Genomic DNA, 23,145 nt, shown 5'->3' with positions numbered 1-23,145 from the left:
GGGGCTTTATATTGATTGCAGGAGGCAGTGGTTCAGAGACTACTTTTGTTTGAAGGAAGAAATTGAAAAAAATAGTACTAAAATCACAGAAACTCTGGTGAATGCAGACCGTAGAACAAGGCAAACAACTGGCCATATGGAAAAAACAGACGACACTACGATACTTAATAATAAAAAAAACGATTTGGATGTTTCCATATTGTTTTGGTCCAGGATTTTGGTCCTCCGATCCGCTGGCTGTACGGTTGACCTTGAAATTCTTTGGCGTAGGGCTGGATTCGTTTGCGGTGCCCTTGCGCGATGTCCTTTGACCTTGAATTTGCAAACAAGGCCCTGGAACATCGATTTGTCTTTTCGGTCTCGGCCACCATTATACCTGTAAGACACACCTTCAAGGCCTGCTATATGCACTCATCAACTGGACAAGCCTGGACCAGTTTGACCTTGTTTGATATGCGTGGAACCCGCAGTATCTCTAGAATCTGTCTATAAAAAATTCGTTCTCATGGCTCTGAACAGAATAAAAACCATAACGCTTACTTTGCCTGCATAAAACACCTGCCTTATCTTGAAACCTGCTTCAGGATTTTATACGTATATGTATTGGGTATATTATGGTAATGCATTGGTAAAGTGGTTACCATAAAAAAGCTAACTAAAAAAAGGCATAAAATACACAGTTTGTCATTTAAAAAAATCCAGTCCCCGGAATCTTAATAGATTAAAAAACCGTCTTCGACGCCGCGTGCACGCATAAAATCTGCGATATATATAAGAAAGTTTATAGAAAACTTCTCGAGTTCAAAATGGAACTATTAGAATAAGTAAATTTTTAACTGTACCTATAATTGAACTCAAAAACAAAAATAATGTACAGCGCTTTACAAAAAAAGCCTGTTTCCGATACCTTTGTTGCGATATTGAACTATGTATATATTGGTATTTACGCTCTATACCATATTACCAGATTAATATTCAGTTACTTGGGGTAAGATTTTATTATTTTGGCAAAGTATGGGTGCTGAAACAATCTGTTTTCTCATTTCACTGTTTTAAACTTGTCCTAGCCGGTATAAGAGACGTGAGTTTTGAGACACCCTGTATCATATCCAAGTAAACAGTAAGTAATGGCATAAGTTATAATTTTGAATTGGCTCAGACGGCGCAAATAACCGCGTTCTGTCTTATAAAAATTTATATCAGACAACAAGTATATTTATTTGCACTAAATCCTACCCACAATACTTACCAGACTCTACCTACATAAAATACCGCCACGTACTGTTTATTCCTTGCTATATACATATTATCACAGGGATTCGGTGTAAACAGGATTGGCCTTTAGGGGTGGGGAGGGAGAGAGGTGAACTCGAGCAATGGCCCATAGTGAGGGATTTGCTAAGACCGGCCCTGCGTATATATCTTCAAAGCAAACATCTCGTCAACTAGATAGTGTACTCAAGTTTGAGCTATGAATATAAAAAACACCTTAATACTCTTAAATGAAATTGTAAATTCTTTATTCTAACTTGTTCTCCATTATAACTGATTATTCAGACAAAAAATTTTAACATTAAAAAATTAACTGTTACCCAAAATGAGGTTGCCGATTCCATTTTTTGAACGCCATTCCCTATTTTAATAAAAGGGTAGAAGAAATCGTAGGGCAACCTAATATCCCAATTAGGCGGATTTACGAACTTTCGTTCTCCTTTCCTTGTAACATCATTGAAAGTCACCTGGCTTTGTAAGGTAAGCGAAATTTTCGTCATTTTCGAAGACGTATTAACCAAAAAAATATGATCCCTGGTATCCAGGAAAGTATAAGTAAGCCCCAGGATTTTATTCTGGTTCAATAGGTTTTTTAGAGCTATTCTAGAGTAAAATATCTCGACGTTGAGGAGGGTGGAAATATTGTGACAAAGCAGAGTGTTCGACGAGAAGTTGCCTCGTGTGTAATTGCTCAAATATCGCCTTGGGTCTATTTTATACAAAACTTCGCCCCAGTCCTCTAAAGAGGAGCTCAAAGCATTTCCAAAAAGCCCAAAAACGAGAATTTGATTGAATTTAGGGCTGATTCCCCATGAGCTGAAGATGGCCTGCTGAATTCTCGTGCATATATGAGTCGCAGTAGAGCTTTTATTGAATGATAAAATGCTGTTAAAGCGGCATTTGCTTTTTAAATTAATACCAAATTCTAAAGGCAGATACAACGAGGAATTCCGAACACATTTCCCTTCTCTGTCATGCGAATGAAAAACTAAAAAATTGTCAATAAACTTGTCTGAAGAGCGAAGAATTCTATCAAAATTAGTATTATTTGTACGTAAATTCAATTTGGTCCCTACCAAAATCGGTTTACCTATAATATACCCAGGATTTCCACTGAAAATCTCCGAATAGTTTTGAGTTTGATTGAGCCATAAAAATTCAACACTAAACTCTTGAAAAAACTCAAAACGTTTCACAAAGTTCCCAAAATTATAACTAAAATTGGTAAGAACGCCCAGTATTTCAATTTTTTGCAAACCCCTGGTAGCGTTATGGTACATCCTATAAAAAATTTTCTTAGGAGCGTTGTAACAATAGTTCAAATTTTTCTTCACATCGAAGGAACAGTGAAATTTTATGTTTGTGGTGTTATCAAGTTTGGTGCAATTGTTGAAACACGGATCGCAAAGGTGTGGCTCGATTTCGATGCATGCGTTTTTGGGGCAGTTCTAAAATAAATAAATTTTTCTGTAAATCAGTCAGTGCTCTTCACTAAAAACTTACCAAATAGAGACTGCCCTTGATGTTTGTTTGATTAACCAGAGGAGGGTTAACCACTACTTTAAGGTTACGGAAATATGAGGAGAATTGCAAAGCTGGATTTGAGCTATAGATGTTAATTTGGCCGCACTTGCTGCTGCTGGTTTTTAAAAATTGAATCTCCTTTTCTGTTAAGCAGGGAGAAGTAAGGACGTTCTTGGGCAGACCTGGAATACTCTTTATTTTACTATGTAATTGAATATATTAAGGTCGAGTTGTTCAATCATGGCTTAAGATCAGGACTTAAGAACATTGTGTATATCACACTGTAATCATTGTGATAATGCACTAACCTCATCCGCTATACAAAAAAAGACATGCTTAAACCATGATGCATCAACTTTTCTAGTGTAAATTTACTAACGTAGAAAATCCAAAGAAGAATCGTTTTTTATAATTACTACTGGATCCCCATAAACGTAACTTTTTGTAAAATTTCTGGATAAGTTGTTGAGGTAGTTTGAAGGCCAAAAAACCGCTTTAGACTTAAATGCTTCAGCAAAACTCAGGACCTAAAAAAATCTTAAGTATACATTTCCCACATGTTGATTGAAACTCACTCTTTCATTTTGCACTAAGTGAGATTGAGGCAAATTGCTGTTAACAATACAAAACAACCCATCGCGATTCACTTGCCATTCGGTTGACGTGTTATTAATATATATATGTTCCATGTAGCTGCAGTATCTGTCGTCGACATGTCGATTTGAGTCTTTTTCACAATATTTGAAGACTTTTTTATCGTTTGCAGAGCAGTCAGGATCGCAGCAGCAGTTAATATCGCAAAAATGCAACTGAAATTCTTAGCTATTTAACAAATTTTAGTAAAATGTATAAATCATACATGGAAGTTGCAAGTGCAATGGGCATGTGACATTGATGGTTTAACGCGTTTCTTTATTTCTGAATTTTTATTTTTCTTCTGAAGTTCGGTATTATTTTGAATTTCTGTATGCACAGTGGTGGTAACATTCAAGTCTGCTTCACACTCCTCTAGACTACTGCAAGTAGTTGAACTCCCGGCAATTGTTGTAGTAGCAGTAGTAATCTCAGAACTCTCTGAAGTTGTTAAAAAGGATAAAGGTTTGCAAACACATAACAAAACCCCTAATGTGAGGCAAATAAGCCTTGTGGTCGCCATAACAATAAGGTCTCAATATTCTACTCCATAATTACTGAAATTTCTTAAAATTAAGTCGACCTCAAAGGTGACTACCCCCATAGCCTCAGTAGACAATCTGTGTCTCTTGTCAGGGGAAAAAATTAACTCCGGATATTTAATCTGCGGCCCACCACCCAAAAAAAATTGCATGAACCGATCCCTAAGGCTTCCTATAGGGCGCCAGGTGTAGCAATCCAGAATATGGTGCCCAGGGCTAGTGGGGATTGTTACCAAACCATAGCCAAACAAATGGGCCCTGCCCAACCAGTCCAGATGATAGACTTCTATGTAGATTTTAGGCCACCCTGTAAATTGCCTATGTAATGACGTATTATTGAGTAATTATTTTTAACAGGACCTACCGGGTATTCCTGCAGTGGCTAAGTGGAGGTCAATGGGGTAAGACCAGTGGCAAATGTTAGAGAACTGAGAGGAAGACACTTGGGTTTGGCCTTCTCGTTTGCCCTCAATAGTTCTCCAGTTATTGCCTGAAATTTAACTTGCAGAAATATACAAAAATGTATTTCCTTTAGAGAATAACTCTCTGGCCTTGAAAAATCCAACTGACGTACGAGTCTATCACTGTCTGAATTATGAGAAACGACAAAAATAAACAACAAGGCTGAGATCGAATTAGATGGTTGGTTGGAGATTCTCCATTTTACAATACTTAATTTTGAAAATAGTAATTTATCTAATTCAACGGTTTTATGTTTTAATACGCTAGAAAAATACTAAAAAAGAAATATTTGCATTATCATAAAATGTATCTTTCCCATGAAGTAGCAAATAAAAGGGGCGCATTAAATAAGTGTTAAAATATCACAGGCATATCTTCGATTAATTTATGTGTTATTGGTGTAATTCAAATGTTGACGGCAAATAGAAAATGGCTTTCTTACGATTACGTTACAAACATACATACCGACTTGAAGATACCATTTACAAAATAGTTCCTGCTTGGGAAATTCTTTTGCTCCGGATAGTTGGCCGAGAATATGCACTTCTGCCATTTAATTCAACGCTCTAATACGCCATTTTATGTTGACGATCGCAGTTATTACGCAAAAACTACTAGTTTTCGAGTAACTACTGTAATTAAAAATAAACCCCTTATTTGTTTGTTTATTGTTTTGTTTGGTTGCCATGGCTACGCCGGCATACCTTTCAATTACGGCCAATCAGAAGCGACCTCCGTTATGCCAATTTGAACTTTTTAATAATGTTCAAATTAAAAAATATTTATTTTCTCAATATTTGGCAAATTTTTCGTGTTTTTTAAATTTTACGACTTGTTTAACATCCTACAGGAACTAAATGGGAATTTATGAGAAAAAGTGTTAAAATTCTGCTTTACGGGTGAAAGTAAATTAAAGCGCTTGTGATTGCGTTTGCGCATTTTTCAAGGAGCGTTCAGCTTCAAATGCCACATCATCGTATTCCTCTCCAAATCCCATATAAAGTAAAAAGTTTTTTATTTTTCAGAATAGAACTTAATAAAACAATCTGAAAAACTAAGATGTGCGAGTAAAATCGAGTTTTTTCTTGAATTTTATTTGTAAAATACTTATCAAATAAGCTAATCCCAAATGCTTGAACTCAACATTGGCTATTCCTTAGGCTAACACCGGCAACATCGTAATCATACGGTAGGGTGAAAAGATTGAAAAGAAGATGGCCGAGTGATCTAAATTGTTAATCTGTTCAGCGGTGGAAATAAGTGAATTTTCAGTATTTTTGTGCATTTTTTCATAAACGGCAATATTTTTTTCTACACGAAACGTTCAGACTTTGTAAACTAACATTACTTGTAAGAAATCAGCGGCCTACTTCTGTTACGTTGCACCTTTTAAAGTCCACTTGAAATCGTTCTGTTTTGGAATTGAGAAGTGTTGTAATTTTCCCATGTTGTGGCTCCAGAAAGGTCACTACTGGTCTGCTGCCTTTTCACTTATTCGAGCAGGTTCATCCTAGATATGCACAGACAGAAAAGCCCAGACAAGGAGAACGTAAAAGGGCCACTAAGACGAGGTGAAGTAATTGTGGACAATACTGCCTGTAAATGGAAATTGGGGAAAGCAATAGGGATAGGGGGTTTCGGGGAGATATATGATGTGACCTGCCTTAATTCTGACAAGGACAAGAACAAAAGTGGGAAATATGTGGTCAAGATTGAGAAACACAGTAATGGACCTTTATTTGTTGAAGTGAACTGTTACTTGAGACTTGGAAGAGAGGAAATGAGTAAGTTTTGCTTCAAAGTTTGCTTTATAAACTTCCTTGTGGTATCTTGTTGTGGAATCCACATGCCTCATTCTGTCATGTTTTTGATAGTTAATTGTTGTAACACATTTTATATCTTTACTAAGGCTTTTGCCTTTCTGTAACTCACTGATTTGAAATAGATTTGTAACTACATATCTCAAACTTCTGGCTTTTAATGGAGTATCACTATATAAGTATTTTGATTCTCTTCATTAAGTTTGATTCAGAAAGTATTTGCTTCATTTGGCATTTAGACATATGATCTAACATTTAACCACATTTTTATAATACATCATTATATTGATACATACACCACAAAGCTTTTTTATTACAGTTGATCAATGGAAAGCAGAAAAACACCTAAATTTCTTGGGTGTACCTCACTTTGTTGCATCAGGATCCCATGTGACCAAAAATGAAAAATACCGCTTCTTAATCATGCCTAAATACGATAGAGACTTGGAAACGATTCTGCGCATTAAAAAAACGTTTAATTTAAAAACTGTTCTGGTAATAGCTTCTAGAATAATTGACACTTTAGAGTATATTCATGGTCACGGTTATGTACACTCAGATATTAAGGCCTCAAATATTATGCTTGGTCAAAAAGAGGGTAAAGTAAATACACGCCCATTAAGAGTGCGAAAAACAATAGAAAGATTGGGTTCGACGGTACTGGATAGACGTAAACCAGTGGTTAGGATATGTATGTCCCATAATTTGAGGCCTGTACAGAATATGACGTACGTGGATGATATACCTTATTTAGATGAAGTCATGCGAAATTTTGAGAAGAAAAGCTCTGTTGTAATAAACAAAGACACAAATTTAGATGTTAGTGAAAAGGATAATATTGAAGGAGACCAGATTTACTTATTAGACTATGGGTTGGCTATAAAGTACTTATTAACCAATGGGATTCATCGAGAATTTACTTCAGACCAGCGTAGGGCCCATGCTGGAACAATATTGTTTTGTTCCAGAGATGCACATAAAGGTGTAGCCTCCAGAAGGTCAGATCTGGAGTCTTTGGCTTATAATATGATCTATTGGTTGACTGGTAAGTGTTCTTGTATTATTTACAAATAGTAGTTTTATGGACTCACAACTATTAGGTACCCTACCTTGGATTCATGATGTCAATGAACCAGAATTAGTAGAAAGAAAGAAGAATAAGGCTTTTGCAGATGTAAAAAAGTTCTTAAATACTTGTTTTGAAGATCCTCCCAGTTTTTTAGAGAAGTTGTTTTTGCATTTAAGCAAATTTAATTTTCAGGTAAGCACATAAGAGATCATTTGTGATTACTTGTTGGTTTTGCTCCTAGACTGTTGATAAAATTCCAAGGGATTTTAGGACGTCCCAAAGTATCATTTTTTTAAGCAACTATTCAAAAAAACAATCAAGCAGTACGGATATCAAGCAGATTTGAAGTTGGATTTTGATAATTTGGAGGGTTGGGGCACAAAGCAGAAAAAGATGGGAAAATCTAAAAGCAGTAAAAAAGAAAATAAATACGTTCAAAAAGGACCCAGCATATTGTTGTACAGTCCACTGAACAGGTTTAGTTCAAATATAATTTTTAAAGGGTATGTTGATGCGTCCATCAACAAAATCATTATTTTTAACTATTTGGCTTTCAGACCAAACCTACGCAAGAAAATCAACGATAACTTAGTGCAAAGCATGAATTGGTCCCAGATTTTAGTAAAAGACCCGGAATCTATAATTAAACAGGCCACTATTCGCAAATTTCCAGAGAGTGAGAGGAATTTCAGTATTTCACTCTCAGATTTACAAAAGTTAAATCCCACTCCGGCCATGTGGGAAGTATTTAATAAAGTCTCTGGACGAAAAGAAGGAACACTTTTCTTAGGGTCTCGCGGGGATGAGTATGTGTTTAAAAAAAAAACTATTAGAAATTTTTACAATAGACTTTTTGTAGAATATTTTCAACAGAATATGTAGAAGGTTACACCCCAGAAATGATGAAGGTTCACAAGCGAGTGGTGGAAAACAAAGAAAAGGAACTGAAGATGGCTGTGCAGCAAAATATATCTGAAAAGTGTAAGAGGAAGAGACTGAATAAATCTGCCTCTCCCATGTGGAAGGCTGCAAAAAGTCTTCGAACAACGGCTGGTAAGAACGTTATCATTGTTGGATATTATAGAAAGTACATTAAGTACTAAACTCTCATACTTCAAATTGTCATATTACAGTGTCAACATCACAATATTCTTTGAGAAGGACAAGACGTTCGAGACCAGCTTAAGAGTTGTGGTAATTAATTAAATAAACTCTTCGTCATAAGACTGGTCGTATGTGTGTATTATTTCCTTTTTTGGGTGGAAACCCAGTGCAGCCCCTGGCTGCATCTAACCAAGTGATTTTTATTAAATATGATGGAGTAGTACTAATTTGGCCATGCTTATGTTCGCTGAGCGTTCAATTGTGAAAAATCAAGTTAAAAGCCACTTTAGAGGATTCTAGACACAATGACGGATGTTATTTGAGACGTGGGGACCCCTTAGAAATAACTCTAACCTGATGAACACACTGATTGATTCCCCAGCAACGGGGTTTTCTTTTTCGGCAAACGAAGCGAAAATTAATTCTCCAGATGGCGTGTATACGTGATCAATTTTTAAAAATAAGGATGTGCACAAAACAGATACTGATCGTTCGATTTATTATTTTTGCGAAATTATGACTCGACGTAATTGTTATGTATTAGTAATTTAGTAATTAAATGAGCTGTCAGTTTTAACAAATTAACTAAAATTGAAAAAGATGTGTTGAATTTTATGCCGCAATCTGAGGCAATATTTCTCATTAAAAATTGTCCGAACGTAGTAAAATTTCAAATCTCGGCTGTGTTTCAACGTGGCTTCTTGACATTGACCCTCAAAAAAAAAACGAAGCTCAAAGTTTTTTTATAATTTTAAGGTTTTTGCCTATTATTATCTTTACGTTAGGGCTTCGCAAGCATTTTAATACAGGTTTTTGTAATGACCACCATAACATAATTGAGAACCCGTTTGGTTTGTTAATTTCCATGATTTTCGCCTTTTACAATGTATGTAATCATTTCTTAATAAAGTGCTTAAAAATATTCCATTAAGAGTTTTAATTAGTTGCCAAGAAAAGTGCAGCAAGGTTGATAAGATTTATTTCAATTTGCCCATAGCAAAACTTTATAAACTTTAAGACTTAACAACTAACACCGTTTTTATCAACTGTGAGGAAATTTTTTAATTCTCGTGTAACTTTTCTTCAATAATCACAAACACTATACTGACTCTCGATTACAGCATTGAAAATATTGCATATTAACGTGTTAAATAATAACAGAACAAGTAGAACGATTCCCGCCCTAAAATATATAAAAATAAAAATAAAACAAATCTTGTTAATAACCTTAAAAACTATTTACAAAAATAGATCAGAACAAATTAATCAATAGCAAAATTAAAATCAGCATAAATTATATACGAATATAAAAAACAAAAAATAGAAAAACAACCACAATAAAATTATGTACGTTATAAAGCTTCGTGTAAAATTCTTTGTGCCGAACAATAAGTTACTATACAGAGAGTAAAGCCAGCTTAATAACTTTTAAAGCGATTAAAAATAAATTAAAGTGTAGGAAAGCATAAAATTCTTGATAAAAACTACTATAATAATAGTGTTGAACAAGATAAAAGTTGATTTGTAGATCTTGCCTCTGAGGAGCACAAGAATTGTGTTACAAAGCTGACTTTGAGGCGTAAATTACCCGTTTAGGTTTTTTTTTGGTAACGTTGTTACAGCATTGACAAATTCTTATCGATGAGGGGATTTTGTATGTAGTTCCTGAAAAACAAACTTGGATTAGGGGCTAATGACAGATGGTTTCTAGGTATACTTAACAGTACATTAAATTAAAATTGTATTAATTAAGATTTTAGCCTGTTTAAAGCCAGCTAATCGCAGTCGAAATGCGAAAAAACAGATGCAACTAAAAACCGCAAAATTTGCACTCAACACAGTAATCTTACCGCTTTATTCACTTAATACGGGAAGCATAGATCTATAAAAATAAGGCATGGTTACGTCTAAATTATTCAAATATTTTCTTTGTTACCAATATATAGTGTTTTCGATTAATAATATTAAAAAGAGATATGAATTGACTACTTACAATTCAATATTGTGAATCGTGGACGTGGGGCAGTTGTGATTGACTCTGATATGGCACTGTTTGTGACATTTCAAAAAACAGTCTCGGCACTCGTATCCCTGTTTGCCGAACCTCCGGGCTATACTCTTTGCACACACCTGACATATGGTGCCGCTGGAAATTAGAACCATGTGGGGATAAGTAAATGAATCAAATTCAACAGAAATTACATTAGTTAAGTCCTCTTAAGTGACTGCCACTGCCCACAGTAACTGCTGCAGGACACAGATACATAAGAAGAAATAATCCTGATATTTTAGATTATTCTAAAACTTTGCTTACCCTGGTAAATGCTTGGCCACAAACGTATGATCATTAAATATGTGCAACTTGACACCTTTCTTCTTCCATCTGGACTTCTGTGCCAGAGATAGAGGCACTAGGTAATGCTTCTTAATGCCGTTTTCTATAGTTTCCAGCACTAGAGTGCTGGCCTCGTTGATGTAAGTCCTGGTGGAGGCGCTACTGAGTCCTGAGGCTTCAGACATACTCGATCTTCTCGACGTTTCCTCACGACCCGGAGGATTTAGGCGATAGTCTGCAACAATCGAGTAGTTTAGACCTGAATTTTAAATTACTGTACGAAATTTTAAGGCTTAAAAATGTTGGTTATATCATAATATAGTCGAGAAAATCAGTGTATAGCTGTTATTTCAAAAGTGTTTTGTTTTAAGAAATTAGAATGAAAATTATAATGAGATATCAAAAGTTTTGCTATTTTGCTGGCTATCCAGCACTGACAAATCAGACCTTTAAACTAAAATAAAAAACATATGGTGTATGAGCCAATTAGAAAGCGTTCAATCTATTTCTTTATCGGGCTGATACACACTCTACAAAGACATCGGCTTCTTTAGTACATGCGAACTGTGATAGGGGTATTAGTTGTAATAAACAAAAAAGTACAAATTACCATTACGATACTCAAGATGGAGCCTAGAAATGGTGCCAAATTTATCTAAAAAGAAAAAATTTTGAGGACACAATTTTGATACTTTCTCATGCAATGATTAGTTTTTTCTGGCGCTACTTGAGAGACATATGAATGTGATGTCTATCAACTTACGATCGTCATGATTTCTCCCCCGATCAGCAGACACAGATCGGCTTAAACTATCATCCCTGCCCATGTCATTTTCAGGTCCCGCGGACTTAGATCGATTCCTCGATTTTCCAAGTCTCCGCTTAATTGTCCCGAAAAAGTCTCTTCGTTTTCGGGGCCGGCCCCTAAAGTCGAAGTCTGCAGATTGTTGAGATTGAAGGGTTAGAGAGGCCGACACGTCACCTGGCTGAAACAAAACTTATATTAATTATCATTATTTAATTTTTCGAAGTTTTGAACACTCACACATACTACAAAGGAAAAAAAATGCCATATAATTCAAACCTTGCTCAATTCTAAATCGGTTAGATTCGCATTTACTGCAGCATTCCCGTTCGCAGTACCATTGGGCTCAATCGTTACAGGTGTAGACCCATTTCCCATCGCTGCTTCCTGCAACGCAACTAACAAATCTCCTTCCAAATGCAGGGTGCCGTTGCTGGGCACGTGCACATTCTGCAATTCGGCGTTTATGAGGTCCTGACTAGGGTTTGGTTCCAGACGACGTACCTCCTTCCATTCCCCGTTGTCCAGTTCCAGCTTTTTGTTATTAGTCAATAAGAAAATCAAGAAAAATTAAAGCAACACCGCGAAGCCTTTGTTAAGACAAGAACAAATATGAACTTTCATGGGGAAACGTGTTGTGTTTATACTAAATTGAAAACTAATGTTATTCAGAGATGGTTAAAAGCCTGGAAACAGCGTGCTTGATCAATTAAAACGTATAAAATGGAAATCCAGAAATTTTACGGCAGATGCTTAAATTTTTTTCTCTAAACGCCAAAGCTTTCTTTTCATATCAGAAAGATCTAAATTTTGGTGGTGATTTCTACCTCGCGGTGACTTCATTCCACATAATGATCAGGGAGACTACATGTAATAACTTGAACTTGTTAGTATAAAGGAATTTCACAGTATCTATATGTCATCTGGACATTGTGGTGAGTTACAGGACCGCAAAAATTCGCAACATTGCCTCAATTTAACCAATCTTGTATTTTTTCCTGTTTCAAAAATTTCAATTTTAAAGCATGCCTCGAATTTCAATCACCTTGTATAACCGAATGACCCTACACTGAATGAATGAGTCGAACAGAAGCAATTTAAAGTTAATTTAATTGATTTAAACAAACACATTCCCCAGCGAAGACTATTAAGAAAGATGTGAAGCTTACCTTAACTAAGCGCGGCGAAGGTTGCTAAAAAATCCGAAAGCAAAACAAATAAGTCACACCAAAATCCCCAAATAGGCAAACTCACCCTTTGAACGCTATGAATGACTAGAGTGCTCTTATTCGGGCTTAGCAACTGCCTATTGCGATCCAAATCATCTAGAGCCGAGTGAACTATGTGGTTCCCATTAGTTAACGAATCTGAAGGAATATTAATAAAGGAAAGGAGTATATGAGATTCTCTGAGAGTTACCATTTATAAAAGTAGTGGTGGCAGTAGTCAATCTTGCTCTATTCGGAGAGGGGGTTCTCATTATACCCCTAATCGGCGAGGGGTTTCTGATTGTTTCTTTAATTTTGTAGGGATGGCCACCGCTCATATTGGAAATATCTGCTCCTTCGATGAACATAAACTGTTAAAATAATAAATAATTACTAGCAAGGAGTCCTATATCGATGAAAGTATGATAAATGAAACCAAAAATTTAACTTTTTAATTGAGTATTTGGTTTTCACCTTCCTTCGAGCTGTCACTGAAGAAACAGAGCATTTTTGTACTTAAAAATGTTGCAAAACCGCAATGACGGGTTGGTACAACATTTGCGAAAACTACTATTGTAAAGAGATGTCTGAACAGGCCTCAGGCCGGTTTCGACGGCCAGGTCCTCACTAAAAGCCTTTTTCTCAATACTCATTACGTGTTTTCGATCTCTTTGTATGCCAAAAGAGGTTTTCGATAATGTCGCAATTCTACTTAGTTAGCTTTACTAGTTACCTCTACAGTTAGGGTTCCTGTAATAGGATCTGTCTCATACGGCCTACTCTGCAAAGTAATAATCTGCCTTTGACTTGGATTAATCAGCAACTCTTCCACTCCCACTATCCCTAATCCTAAGAACCTATGCGGCTTTGTTGCACAATCGTAAATCTCGAACAACAGCTCCGCAGTATGTGGGGACAAATCACTGCAGGGAAAAAAAATTAGGTGTAATAAGGTACTTATGGGATTCTTGTAAGGCCCTGCAAATAAAGGTTTGTCAAAATCGCTTCTGTTATGGAAGAATAATAGAAAATTGTGAAGATGAAAGTGTTTTCTGTAAAGTGTTTTTCGCTTTTTCATGAACCATGCGAAACCATCAAGACAACCTTTGCACGTTTGATTCAACTAAATTGTCAAAAAAGGAAAAACCCTTTAGGCATGGGCCAACTCTTACAAAAGAAAGTGCTCGTCCCAATAAGGCGAATCGGTGTTCTTCTTTACGGACGTCTGGTTCTTCTGGGGTGGTTCGTCCATTTCGACTACGCAAAATGGTTCTGCACAGCCCAAGTTGCCGCCCAACTGATTGGCGCGGATTACCTTAACTAAAAGTCGTTTCTCTCCTTGCATGTGAATCACGTTCTGTGATAGATGGTTAGGAGTGGAGGATGTGAATGCGTTTGTATGCTAGATAAATAAACACTTAGTATATCTGACTAATGGGCAAACGTTACTAACCATGCTGTCGTAGTGAAGAGGCAGCATCCGTCCAGGAGTCTCAACATGTCGGATAAGTCTGGGACAAGTGGGGTATTGAACTAGGTTTAGGTGCACTTCGGTGTTCCGTATTGCGTTGGTCACGATTTCGCTACGAGTGACATATTTTCAATTAAAAATTACCGAAGACGGTGCCCATTTTTCCCACCTGATAACTTCCTGCAGCTGCGTCTCGTCCAGGTTATTCTTGATGTTTCCGACTGGGGCCAAAGCCACCTTAATTTCAGGCCATCCATCGCACTTCACGTCGGCCTGAAGTTTCTCAGAGACGCAAAAGATGTTCAGACGAGCCCTGAACCGGTTAATGTTTACCCTGTAGTGGGACGTGTCGATTTTGTCCCCCTTTTGACGGAATGATTTCAGTTGTAGGGCGGGGGTCGCTTCCAAATCACAGGTAATTGACTAAAAAGTGAAAAATATTGCAACCTATATTTGGGTGGGTTGGCCTACGTTTGCAGCGGAGGTCGCACCAACGACACTAATTATGGCAATTATTACTTTTGTTTGTTTTGCAAATTCGCCGCTGAGTTACTCTTTCAGTTCCCGACCACTGATTTCAATGTGAAGCCATTAAGATTTCATTGGTGCCAGTTGTCTTGACATCGTGACCCACTAAACCTACCATTAGCCATGTGATATTAATATGGCATCATACCTATAAGCGGAATATTATATAAATTCTTCCATGTTTATTAACGAGAGATCAAAGGGCACTGGTTAGGTTTCTAATAATTTTTTCTTTGTTTTATTTATACTGTGAGAAAAAGTGCGCAACGTGCTTGGAAGTTTCCAAGCTCGGTGCAGATAGTTAAATATAGAACGACGGGTGTAAGATGACATAACAAGCAACGATGACGCAGCCTGATATATTTAAGTCAAACAGGTAATCCATGACGATTTCTATTTAAAAAAATTGGCTTTAACTATTGCGTCATACGCGGACTGAAATTTAATTAATGCAAATGAAGATTCGGTCAATAATGGTTATTTTTATAACCAGCGTGAAATATGGTCGACTAAACCTGATGGGGTCAGGGCCAACGATCAAAGACAAAAGCGCTTTTATTTCCAACATCGGCAGGAAATTTTAGATGTGTCTCGAATTCTTCGAAGTTGCAAAAATATTTAAACGAGCTAGTCGTTATTCGTCGTGTAGTAAGGCCATTAACGAAGAACCTTCGCACGGAACTGACGAAAACAATACGAAAAAAATAGCAAATAGCAAAAAATACACGGAGTTGGTATGTATTACCTACCACATCATCTTTGGAATCGGCTTCGGCGAATACGTTTGTGACCGTGGGCGGGTGGGTTTCAGGCAAGATCCGGATCAGCTCTACGCCAATGCCTTGCTGAAAAAGCAAGCTGGATTAGGCAAATAAATACTCTGAAATTAGACGAAAAAATTTTAACCGTATATTCATAGAATGGATCGCATCGAAGCAGGAAGTGTAATTGCGAAACTATCATAAATTTGATGACGAAGGCTATATAGGCCTGAGTATTAGGTAGATAAAAGATCGGGAAAAATCCAACTTTACATCTAATTAAGCCACTTTAATGGGCTCCAAGAGGAAGGGTCCCCAGAACACTTCACGGCAAGTCCAAGATTAGGGATATAGATTGCGCTACAATGAGTAAAACGTGAAGGGTGTTTCATTCATAATTTCAACACGTATTTAGAGGTCAATGAAAGGGAGCATTCGACGTATTTCATAGTAAGCTGTATATGCGGGTTTAGATTATTGAGGCTCGAGTAGCTCGAGGAGTCGAGAGCGAAGGATATTTAACTGTGATGTTCCATTGAACATTCAACACTCCATTATTAACTTGTCGATTCTCTTTCAATTAAAATGTATAATTATTTTACTCTAGTTTATCTAGGCAAATACCTTAAGAAATAAAACACGTATTAGTGTCGGTATATCTATATTCGACCTTCCATTCAAATCGAATGGCCGAAATGTCAATGAACTCAAATTCTTCAGTTATTACTAAAGTCCATTTAATAACGATTTACACACATCCTAACTTAAGGGAAACCAAGAGCGGTACGATACGCGTTCCGAATTGAAACATGGTACTGCCTTTCGATTTTTAACGCACGTGACCCAACTTTTTCTAAAATTTTTGAGGGTGAGAGCTGCTACGAATTAAATCTCCTTTCGTGCCACTCTCAAAAATGCCTATTTCTGTGATTTAACCGCCGCCATAACCTCCACCGTTTGAGAGAAAATGCTGGTTGTGTTACTGAAAACCGACACCCTGTATAGAAGAGAGCCGGGCAATAACAAACTGATTGGCAAAGGAGCGCACCAACCCCGTTATGCGGATTCATGATATTTCCCGGAAGTATTTTGCCTTTCATTTAAAAGTGGTACATTGCCGAGGTTCCAATTTTGTCTTGCGCCTCCTACTGCCATCAGGGCGCAAGAGGGAGGAAGAACTTTTGGAGATGTAGAAACTCTCTCATATCGGCTCGTTTTCCAAATATTCCGTCCTATCCATAGACGCCATAATCTGAACCAACTGCCTGGCCACCTTTCCCCGAAAATCCCCAAGATATTGCAGGACGTAACACTGTTCTGCATTTACTGCGGGTACTTTAATTCTCAGTTAACAAAACCATATACTTTGATATTTTGTGTTGCTGGTGGAGTGGCGGAACACTTGCCGTTTTGGTGCTCTTTCGGCTTTTGCCTTTCAGACAATGTGAAACTCTGCCATCCCGTATATCGAAAACGGTGCGTTTTCGACCACGGGCCCATTAGCATTTTTTAATTATTTTGAAGGTTACCATCGCTTCCTGAAATACCGCCATGATGCGTTACGCTCTGCATGCATAGCTTGCGTAATGCTCTGGGACTTAAAACAATAAATAGACAAAGGCTGAAGCATATCAGAGCAACAAAAAGACTGACGAATCAATCGAATCTTTTTCATTCTCTGAGGAGAATTACTGAGAACAAAATCTTATATATTATTAATGTTTTGAAATCGCCAAAAAAATCCAGAAATTATACGAGAAATGTGATATTACAAGATTCTATTGAAAACCCGTTAGCTAATTTGACCAATGAAGACCTCAAGACAAGAATTCCAGGCAAAATTAATGCATTTGCCACAGCTTGTGGTGTCTTAATTGACGTGAATCATATGTAGAGATCTAAAATTGCGTCTAAAATTAAACCGAAATTTCTAAAATCGTTGTTTCTTGTTTACACTTCGCATTATATCTGGGTTATGTTGTTCAAGCGGACGGTTAAGCCTCGTTGAACTCCATTCTTGGAAATTTTTATCATATTGCTAATACTGCAGATAATCTATTACAATAACTTCCTTTTCTTTCATTTTCTACTCCAAAGCTATTATTTCTATGGCAATTAACTTGACGCATAACTTTAATACTTATCTTTCGTTAGAATTCATTAATGACCTTAGAAGTATTTTCAAGGTTCGACCAACACTATCTACGGTTTATCATAAATATCTGGAAGTTATGCATATTTTTACAGTTGCAGTATTGTGCAACTGTTGGTGCGTTCTGGAGCTACGCATATGACGAAGCCAACAAAAATGGAGCAGGCGATTTTGTGTCCGAGCTGAGGCCCTAGCAGCCTCAAATTTTACATGACTTTTAAAAGAAAAAATACCAAAATTAACACTGCATTTCACTCTTGAATAATTATTAACAAACACTTAATTAAACGATTGCGCGTATAAAGAAACACCGTTAGTGTAAAAGTTCCCAAAATTGATTATCATTAAGTAGAACCTGTGTGTTTTCTTTGGAAATTGATTATTAGCAATTAAGGCACTTAGTTTGTTTTAAATACTGCATGCTTTTAACGGCTGCTAAAACAAGTTTATCTTTATATGCCGGGTTTACTCTTAACGTTTGCGTTGGTTATGTGTGATAAGTTACTACTGTGTTTTCGTGCATGTAAAAATACGAACAAATTAATATTGGAAAAAACAAATAACGACACGAAAATATAAAATATATAATAAAAATGATAATTTAATTACCGAGTCAGCTATGTGGAAATTCAAGTGGAAATGGACGAGCCAAATCCGTCGAGGTCACCAATGAAGAACTGGATGATTAGGGACCATGACCTTTTCGAAACGTGTCTTTCACTCGGTTTCTCAGAACTAGACCTTAGCATTTTTCAATATTTTAGCGTCATTTTAGTTGGGTAACTTCTCTAAAGATTGAACACTTATTTTCATTAATAATTTAATTTTGCGTTATTGTACGCCCATTGACATGTCATAGCAATTACCCGATGGATACTCAGTTAGACAAATTAGTAGATTTCAATTTATTTAAGGGAATCTTTATTTCATCTTATCACTATACTCCTTAGTTACCCGCAATGTATATTTGATACAGTTGTACCCAGGTCCGGCATTAGCGACCATTGCCCCCCCCCTCCCTCCTTTCCCCTCCTCTTCTGTGAGACCGGTCCTGATTATAGAATATCTCGTTTAATTGGCAGAACTTGATGTAAGTGCCAAGAAAGTAAAGAAATCTTGAAACAAATGAATACATTAAATTTTTTCCTGATGATTCATGTTCTACTCAGTTGGAGATGTTTCAGAATCAGCGTCATGTGGCGCTTTTATTATCTATCTAACGAAAATAATAATTTTTTAGAGCTCACGACATACAGGAACGGAATTCATCCTCCGTCATATGTATGTATACAAAAAAGGTTATTTTTATGCTTTGCTCTTATATACGGAGGATATAAGATTTTTCCTAGGTTCACCATCGGTACCTCACCGATAAGAAACACGAGGTAACTTTTTTCGCCCTGTATAACAGCGAACGATAAGGGAATTTTGTTATACTCCGAAAGGATAAAATATGACAAACTTTCGCCAAAATCGTCGCATTTATGCAACAGTGTTGCTCTTAAAGTTGCCGTTTCCTGCCTAAACGCTGACAATGTTTCTCTTTAAAAATAGCACGAAGTCCATTTAAAACAAAACAACAAATACAAACACCATGGTAACCTAAAAGCAATTTACCCAGAACTCGGGACTTCATGTATCACTTTTAGGGGACCTTTCGGGATTATAATTAAATAATCCTGGGAAATTTAGCTTACGGAAGAAAAACCGGTAAGTTCCTTTCAGCAGCACACAAACACGTACTTACCTCGCTAACAGACCTTTTGGTATACTCATTGAGAGCCTGAATCCAAACTTGGAGCAGTTCGTTAACAATCACAAAATCATTGTACAACCACTGGAAAACATCGTTCACCCACAACACCACGATATTGTCGGGTCCAGATGCCTGGGGCGCAGGTATGTAACGGGGTTTCCTCGTCTCGGGCGCAGGGCTCTGCCTTGTCAGACGTCTGCGCACGGGAGGCGTGGGAGGCACGAACGCCCCAGTGGCTTTCGGGGCGATGACGGACTGCTTCTTGACGGCATCGAGGACATCAGAGTCGGACTCCGATTTCGTCAAAGGTATCGCAACACCGGCCTTGGTCTTGCCAGCCACAAACCGCTCGTAGACAATTTTGCCCAACCAGAGCACGAAGAGGGCGACCAGGATCCAACCGAACAGGAACATAGCTAGGGTGTCCATTGTGGAGTCTGCTGATCCGTCCTGAACGCAGATTAGGTCGTCGACGGCCTCGGCTAAATCCATGTTCCGGCCATATTCATGAAATGGCAGCTATCTGTAAGAATTTACGGAATAAACTTTTTCTGAGAGGTTCAAAATCAACTGACTGTTTCGACAGCAAACAGAAATGGACGGCCATAACGTGCGCGATCGAGGACACTAAAAATACTACAACGGCAGGTCCGTTGCCCAATGTCCAGACTTTGGGGCATTTATAAATAAACGCGGGATATGTGGAGCGTTTCTCGTTTTCGAATCTAGTGGGCATTTGTGAATTCCGTGGACGAATTTTTGGGATGTGAAAGCGCCGCACTTAATCAACTACACTATCTATATTTAAACTGAAAAGTCCCTATTGTTGAGTAAGTGTGGCGCACCAAGTTCGGATGTTTAAATTCAAGGTGCAATAGAGTATTTGGTCCATTGTTACCTGGCGATTATCTATACGGGTTGGGCCTTTGAATTTGCCACAAAAAAAGAGTCGTGGTCAGCAAATACCACTTTATATCAGAAATTTTAAGGGACACTTGCTAACTTACCTTAACGGGAATAGAATGCAAAAAGAATCGCCCTAAGCAACTTCTTAGTTCTCCGATGATGTGATAATAATCGATTACTGGTACTTATTCGTTTGGAGCGCCAGGCTGGACCGCAAGTGGACGCAAAAATGAAGACTCTATATCCAAGCTTACGAAAGTTAATACTTCAACTGACTTCACCCGATCAAAGAGCTATAAAAAAAATCGGCAGAAGCTATAATTATTGATGTTTTAATAGTATCATTATAGCGTGTTTTTGTTACAACTTTTACTGATAACCTCCGTCTATAATCGCGCAAATTATGTCATTCTCACAATTAACATAAATTTACTATGGAAAACTCTTTTAAACAATATGTAAAAATTACAAACACTGCACGAAAACACGTCCAGCGTGGCAGATCGCTCATGTTCGATCTTGTTTTTCATTCATCCCTTTTAACTCCTACCAGTTTTTGTCATAATCGTGAGACGTTTACGAGTACATTTCTGCATTACCAAAAAGAATTTACGTTTAGAATTTAACTTTTACGCAGAAGTAGGTGAAATGGACAATAAACCAAGTAGTAAAATTACAATATGAAATGTTGCGAGCAGGATTTACTTGGAGTTTCGATGGCAGGTGATCATTAGTGGTGTGCAGAACAAGAGCAGTGTGATCTGTCTTGCTGCAAGACTTTCGCCCCTTTTGAATAATTAAAAAAAAAATTAATTTCAGGTTCCAGTAAGCAAGGTCGCTGGGTTATTCATATTCAAGCACACATAAACACACATAAATGGTAGAAGCAACAAATATTTTATTAAGGAATATGACCGAGAAAAACACCGTAATCGCAGTAGTGCCAGTTCTATTCGAAACCCATTGCATTGTAGGATTTTTTTTAAGAACAACCATAGTGTCTAAGGAATTTTGGTCACATAATTTTTTTGGTAATTTTTGAGAAAATGGCCTTGAAATATCGAAATTTTGCTGAAAGGCTGCAAAATGGCAACGCGCATTTTTACCTTTTTCCAGCCGTCTCAAAAGTGAAAATTTTTGTTTTTCAAGGCTAATTGCTCGAGGATCGCTAATTTTCGACAAATTTAATATAATAAAAATTGCTACGATGATAAGGCTGCATCCAAAAATTGTCTCAGACGCAGGGACTATCCTTAAAAAATTCTATGATGTCACTGGTTTAAATAGAACTGACAGAGTTGTTATAATGAAAATCCTTGGTTGACCATCTCGTTTACGTGGATTCAGGGTGTTTTAAAAAAATCTGCATTTTGGGGCATTCTCGGAATTTAATTTACCCAACACAAAACTGAGAAAATAAAAACAGATTATAATAACAGTTTTCGTTGTAGAATCCAATAGGGCGTAGTTCCTTTCTGTACCATATGGTTCAGCCGCAATTAACTATTATTATGATTTTTTAATAGGCTTTAGGACCCCCAAGTATTACCAAATAGATATTTTGAACTGTTCACAATACACTCTAATAATATTAATATTAGTACAAGGTGTCCCACTGGAAAAAATCATAACAAAACAAGTCCTTATTGAAGACCCTTAGCACCTTGCTAAAGACTTGAGCCACAGCTTTTTACACTTTCGAACATATCCCATGAAATGTATTGGCTTTGGACAATTTCTTCACCTAAAAAAAGTCTGGTGTCTGCAGAGAACGCATTAATGAGACCCAACCTGTCTTCTGATTCAACCAATGTTCACAAACATGACCAAATTAAAGCAGAACTTTGATCAATTTTCCATTTTCTGACAAAGTTGTTAAGGATTTAGAAAACTGGGCCTCAGCAGACACAAGACACTGCTAAAAGTTTGGCTAAGAGTAAGGGGCCCAAGGCAAATGCTGTTTTAACATCACTCAGAATTCGCCCTTCTGAGTCGCTCCCCATTGAAACAAACCTCTTTGTGACTCCATTGCAGGCACTGGGAAGGGGCAAATGTTTTAAATCCAAGAGTTTCGAAAGGACAGCAAAAAGTATTCTTTGAATGTGGTCACTAAGTTTGAGATAGCATGATGGGGTTTAGGGATTTAGGTCAAGTATTATCATTAGACAGTTTTGGATAAAAAGAACTATTAAGAACCTACTTACCATTTACAACTAGGCACTGATTAAGTTTGTTACAAGTGAAAATGGTAAGTAAAAGTAGGTAAGCACCTTGTTGACATTTGAAATAATTGGAAAGGTCTCATAGATATTCGAAGGGATGAGTGTCAGACTAAAGGACACAAACATCAAATACCCCGACGTATAAAAATAAACACAAACATGCAACATTTATTGATTTTGTCCCCATCCCTTTCACTACCATTAATAATGCGCCTTGTACTTCGTTTATTTACTAGACTTGCCCTATAAATATTTAATAACTTAATGGATGAGTACTTACCTATAACTTCCTGAATGTCCTGCGAACTTTAAGAAATACTGAGCACTGGCAACAAGAACTGTAAGCTTCAAGAGTGTGAAAATATGTAGTTCATTTAGGCAAAATCTGGCCCGGGCAGAAAATCCTGAATGACAACTATTAATTTTTGTTCTGTTGAAAATCCAGTTCAATTTCGAATTTAATTGCGCAAATCGATCATTCAGCGGCAAAATTAAACTGTAAATAAATCAAGTGCAGCACACTTATACACAAAAGCACATCTACGATCCACGAATGCAATGGCAAAACAACTAAA

At 37.1% G+C, this 23,145-nt stretch overlaps 4 protein-coding genes across 13 annotated transcripts; 1 reads left to right on the top strand and 3 right to left on the bottom strand.

Moving 5' to 3' along the window:
* Positions 1-1,493: 1,493 nt before the first annotated feature.
* Positions 1,494-3,952, bottom strand: tctn (tectonic). Its single transcript, XM_066291783.1, has 5 exons — positions 3,656-3,952; positions 3,372-3,605; positions 3,176-3,323; positions 2,776-2,978; positions 1,494-2,720 (listed from the first exon to the last, which is right to left on the bottom strand). The coding sequence occupies exons 1-5, from the start codon at positions 3,950-3,952 to the stop codon at positions 1,554-1,556; spliced, it is 2,049 nt and encodes a 682-aa protein (XP_066147880.1). The 3' UTR covers positions 1,494-1,553.
* A 12-nt stretch (positions 3,953-3,964) lies between these two features.
* B9d2 (B9 domain-containing protein 2) lies at positions 3,965-5,349 on the bottom strand. Of its 2 annotated transcripts, none has more exons than XM_066291797.1 (3): positions 4,899-5,349; positions 4,332-4,461; positions 3,965-4,289 (listed from the first exon to the last, which is right to left on the bottom strand). In XM_066291797.1, exons 1-3 carry the CDS (start codon positions 4,984-4,986, stop codon positions 3,965-3,967), a joined length of 543 nt encoding a protein of 180 aa, XP_066147894.1. In that variant the 5' UTR covers positions 4,987-5,349. The 2 variants fall into 2 exon arrangements, with proteins under 2 accessions (XP_066147894.1, XP_066147895.1); XM_066291798.1 differs by having other exon boundaries at positions 3,965-4,278; positions 4,336-4,461; positions 4,899-5,309.
* A 261-nt stretch (positions 5,350-5,610) lies between these two features.
* Positions 5,611-9,351, top strand: LOC136344376 (serine/threonine-protein kinase VRK1-like). 2 transcript variants are annotated; one of them, XM_066291786.1, is made up of 8 exons: positions 5,611-6,217; positions 6,573-7,298; positions 7,354-7,514; positions 7,593-7,825; positions 7,880-8,128; positions 8,182-8,375; positions 8,456-8,516; positions 8,717-9,351. In XM_066291786.1, exons 1-7 carry the CDS (start codon positions 5,950-5,952, stop codon positions 8,506-8,508), a joined length of 1,884 nt encoding a protein of 627 aa, XP_066147883.1. In that variant the 5' UTR covers positions 5,611-5,949; the 3' UTR covers positions 8,509-8,516; positions 8,717-9,351. The 2 variants fall into 2 exon arrangements, with proteins under 2 accessions (XP_066147883.1, XP_066147881.1); XM_066291784.1 differs by having other exon boundaries at positions 8,456-9,351.
* Positions 9,352-9,389: 38 nt separating this feature from the next.
* On the bottom strand, positions 9,390-23,145 carry LOC136344372 (phospholipid transfer protein C2CD2L). Of its 8 annotated transcripts, XM_066291777.1 has the most exons (16): positions 22,851-23,144; positions 19,434-19,965; positions 15,523-15,618; positions 14,415-14,668; positions 14,228-14,357; positions 13,947-14,176; positions 13,508-13,697; positions 12,986-13,145; positions 12,821-12,933; positions 12,736-12,759; positions 11,846-12,100; positions 11,525-11,747; positions 10,741-10,996; positions 10,420-10,572; positions 10,277-10,308; positions 9,390-10,091 (listed from the first exon to the last, which is right to left on the bottom strand). In XM_066291777.1, exons 2-15 carry the CDS (start codon positions 19,932-19,934, stop codon positions 10,281-10,283), a joined length of 2,613 nt encoding a protein of 870 aa, XP_066147874.1. In that variant the 5' UTR covers positions 19,935-19,965; positions 22,851-23,144; the 3' UTR covers positions 9,390-10,091; positions 10,277-10,280. The 8 variants fall into 8 exon arrangements, with proteins under 8 accessions (XP_066147874.1, XP_066147870.1, XP_066147873.1 ...); XM_066291773.1 differs by lacking the exon at positions 10,277-10,308; XM_066291776.1 differs by lacking the exons at positions 10,277-10,308; positions 22,851-23,144 and adding an exon at positions 22,553-22,576.

The sequence above is a fragment of the Euwallacea fornicatus genome, chromosome 17, assembly GCF_040115645.1.
Source record: "Euwallacea fornicatus isolate EFF26 chromosome 17, ASM4011564v1, whole genome shotgun sequence".
In the NCBI taxonomy this organism is placed as follows: Eukaryota; Metazoa; Arthropoda; class Insecta; order Coleoptera; family Curculionidae; genus Euwallacea; species Euwallacea fornicatus.
The sequence above is the reverse complement of the archived record's forward strand: the minus strand, read 5'-3'. Positions and strand labels throughout refer to the sequence as shown.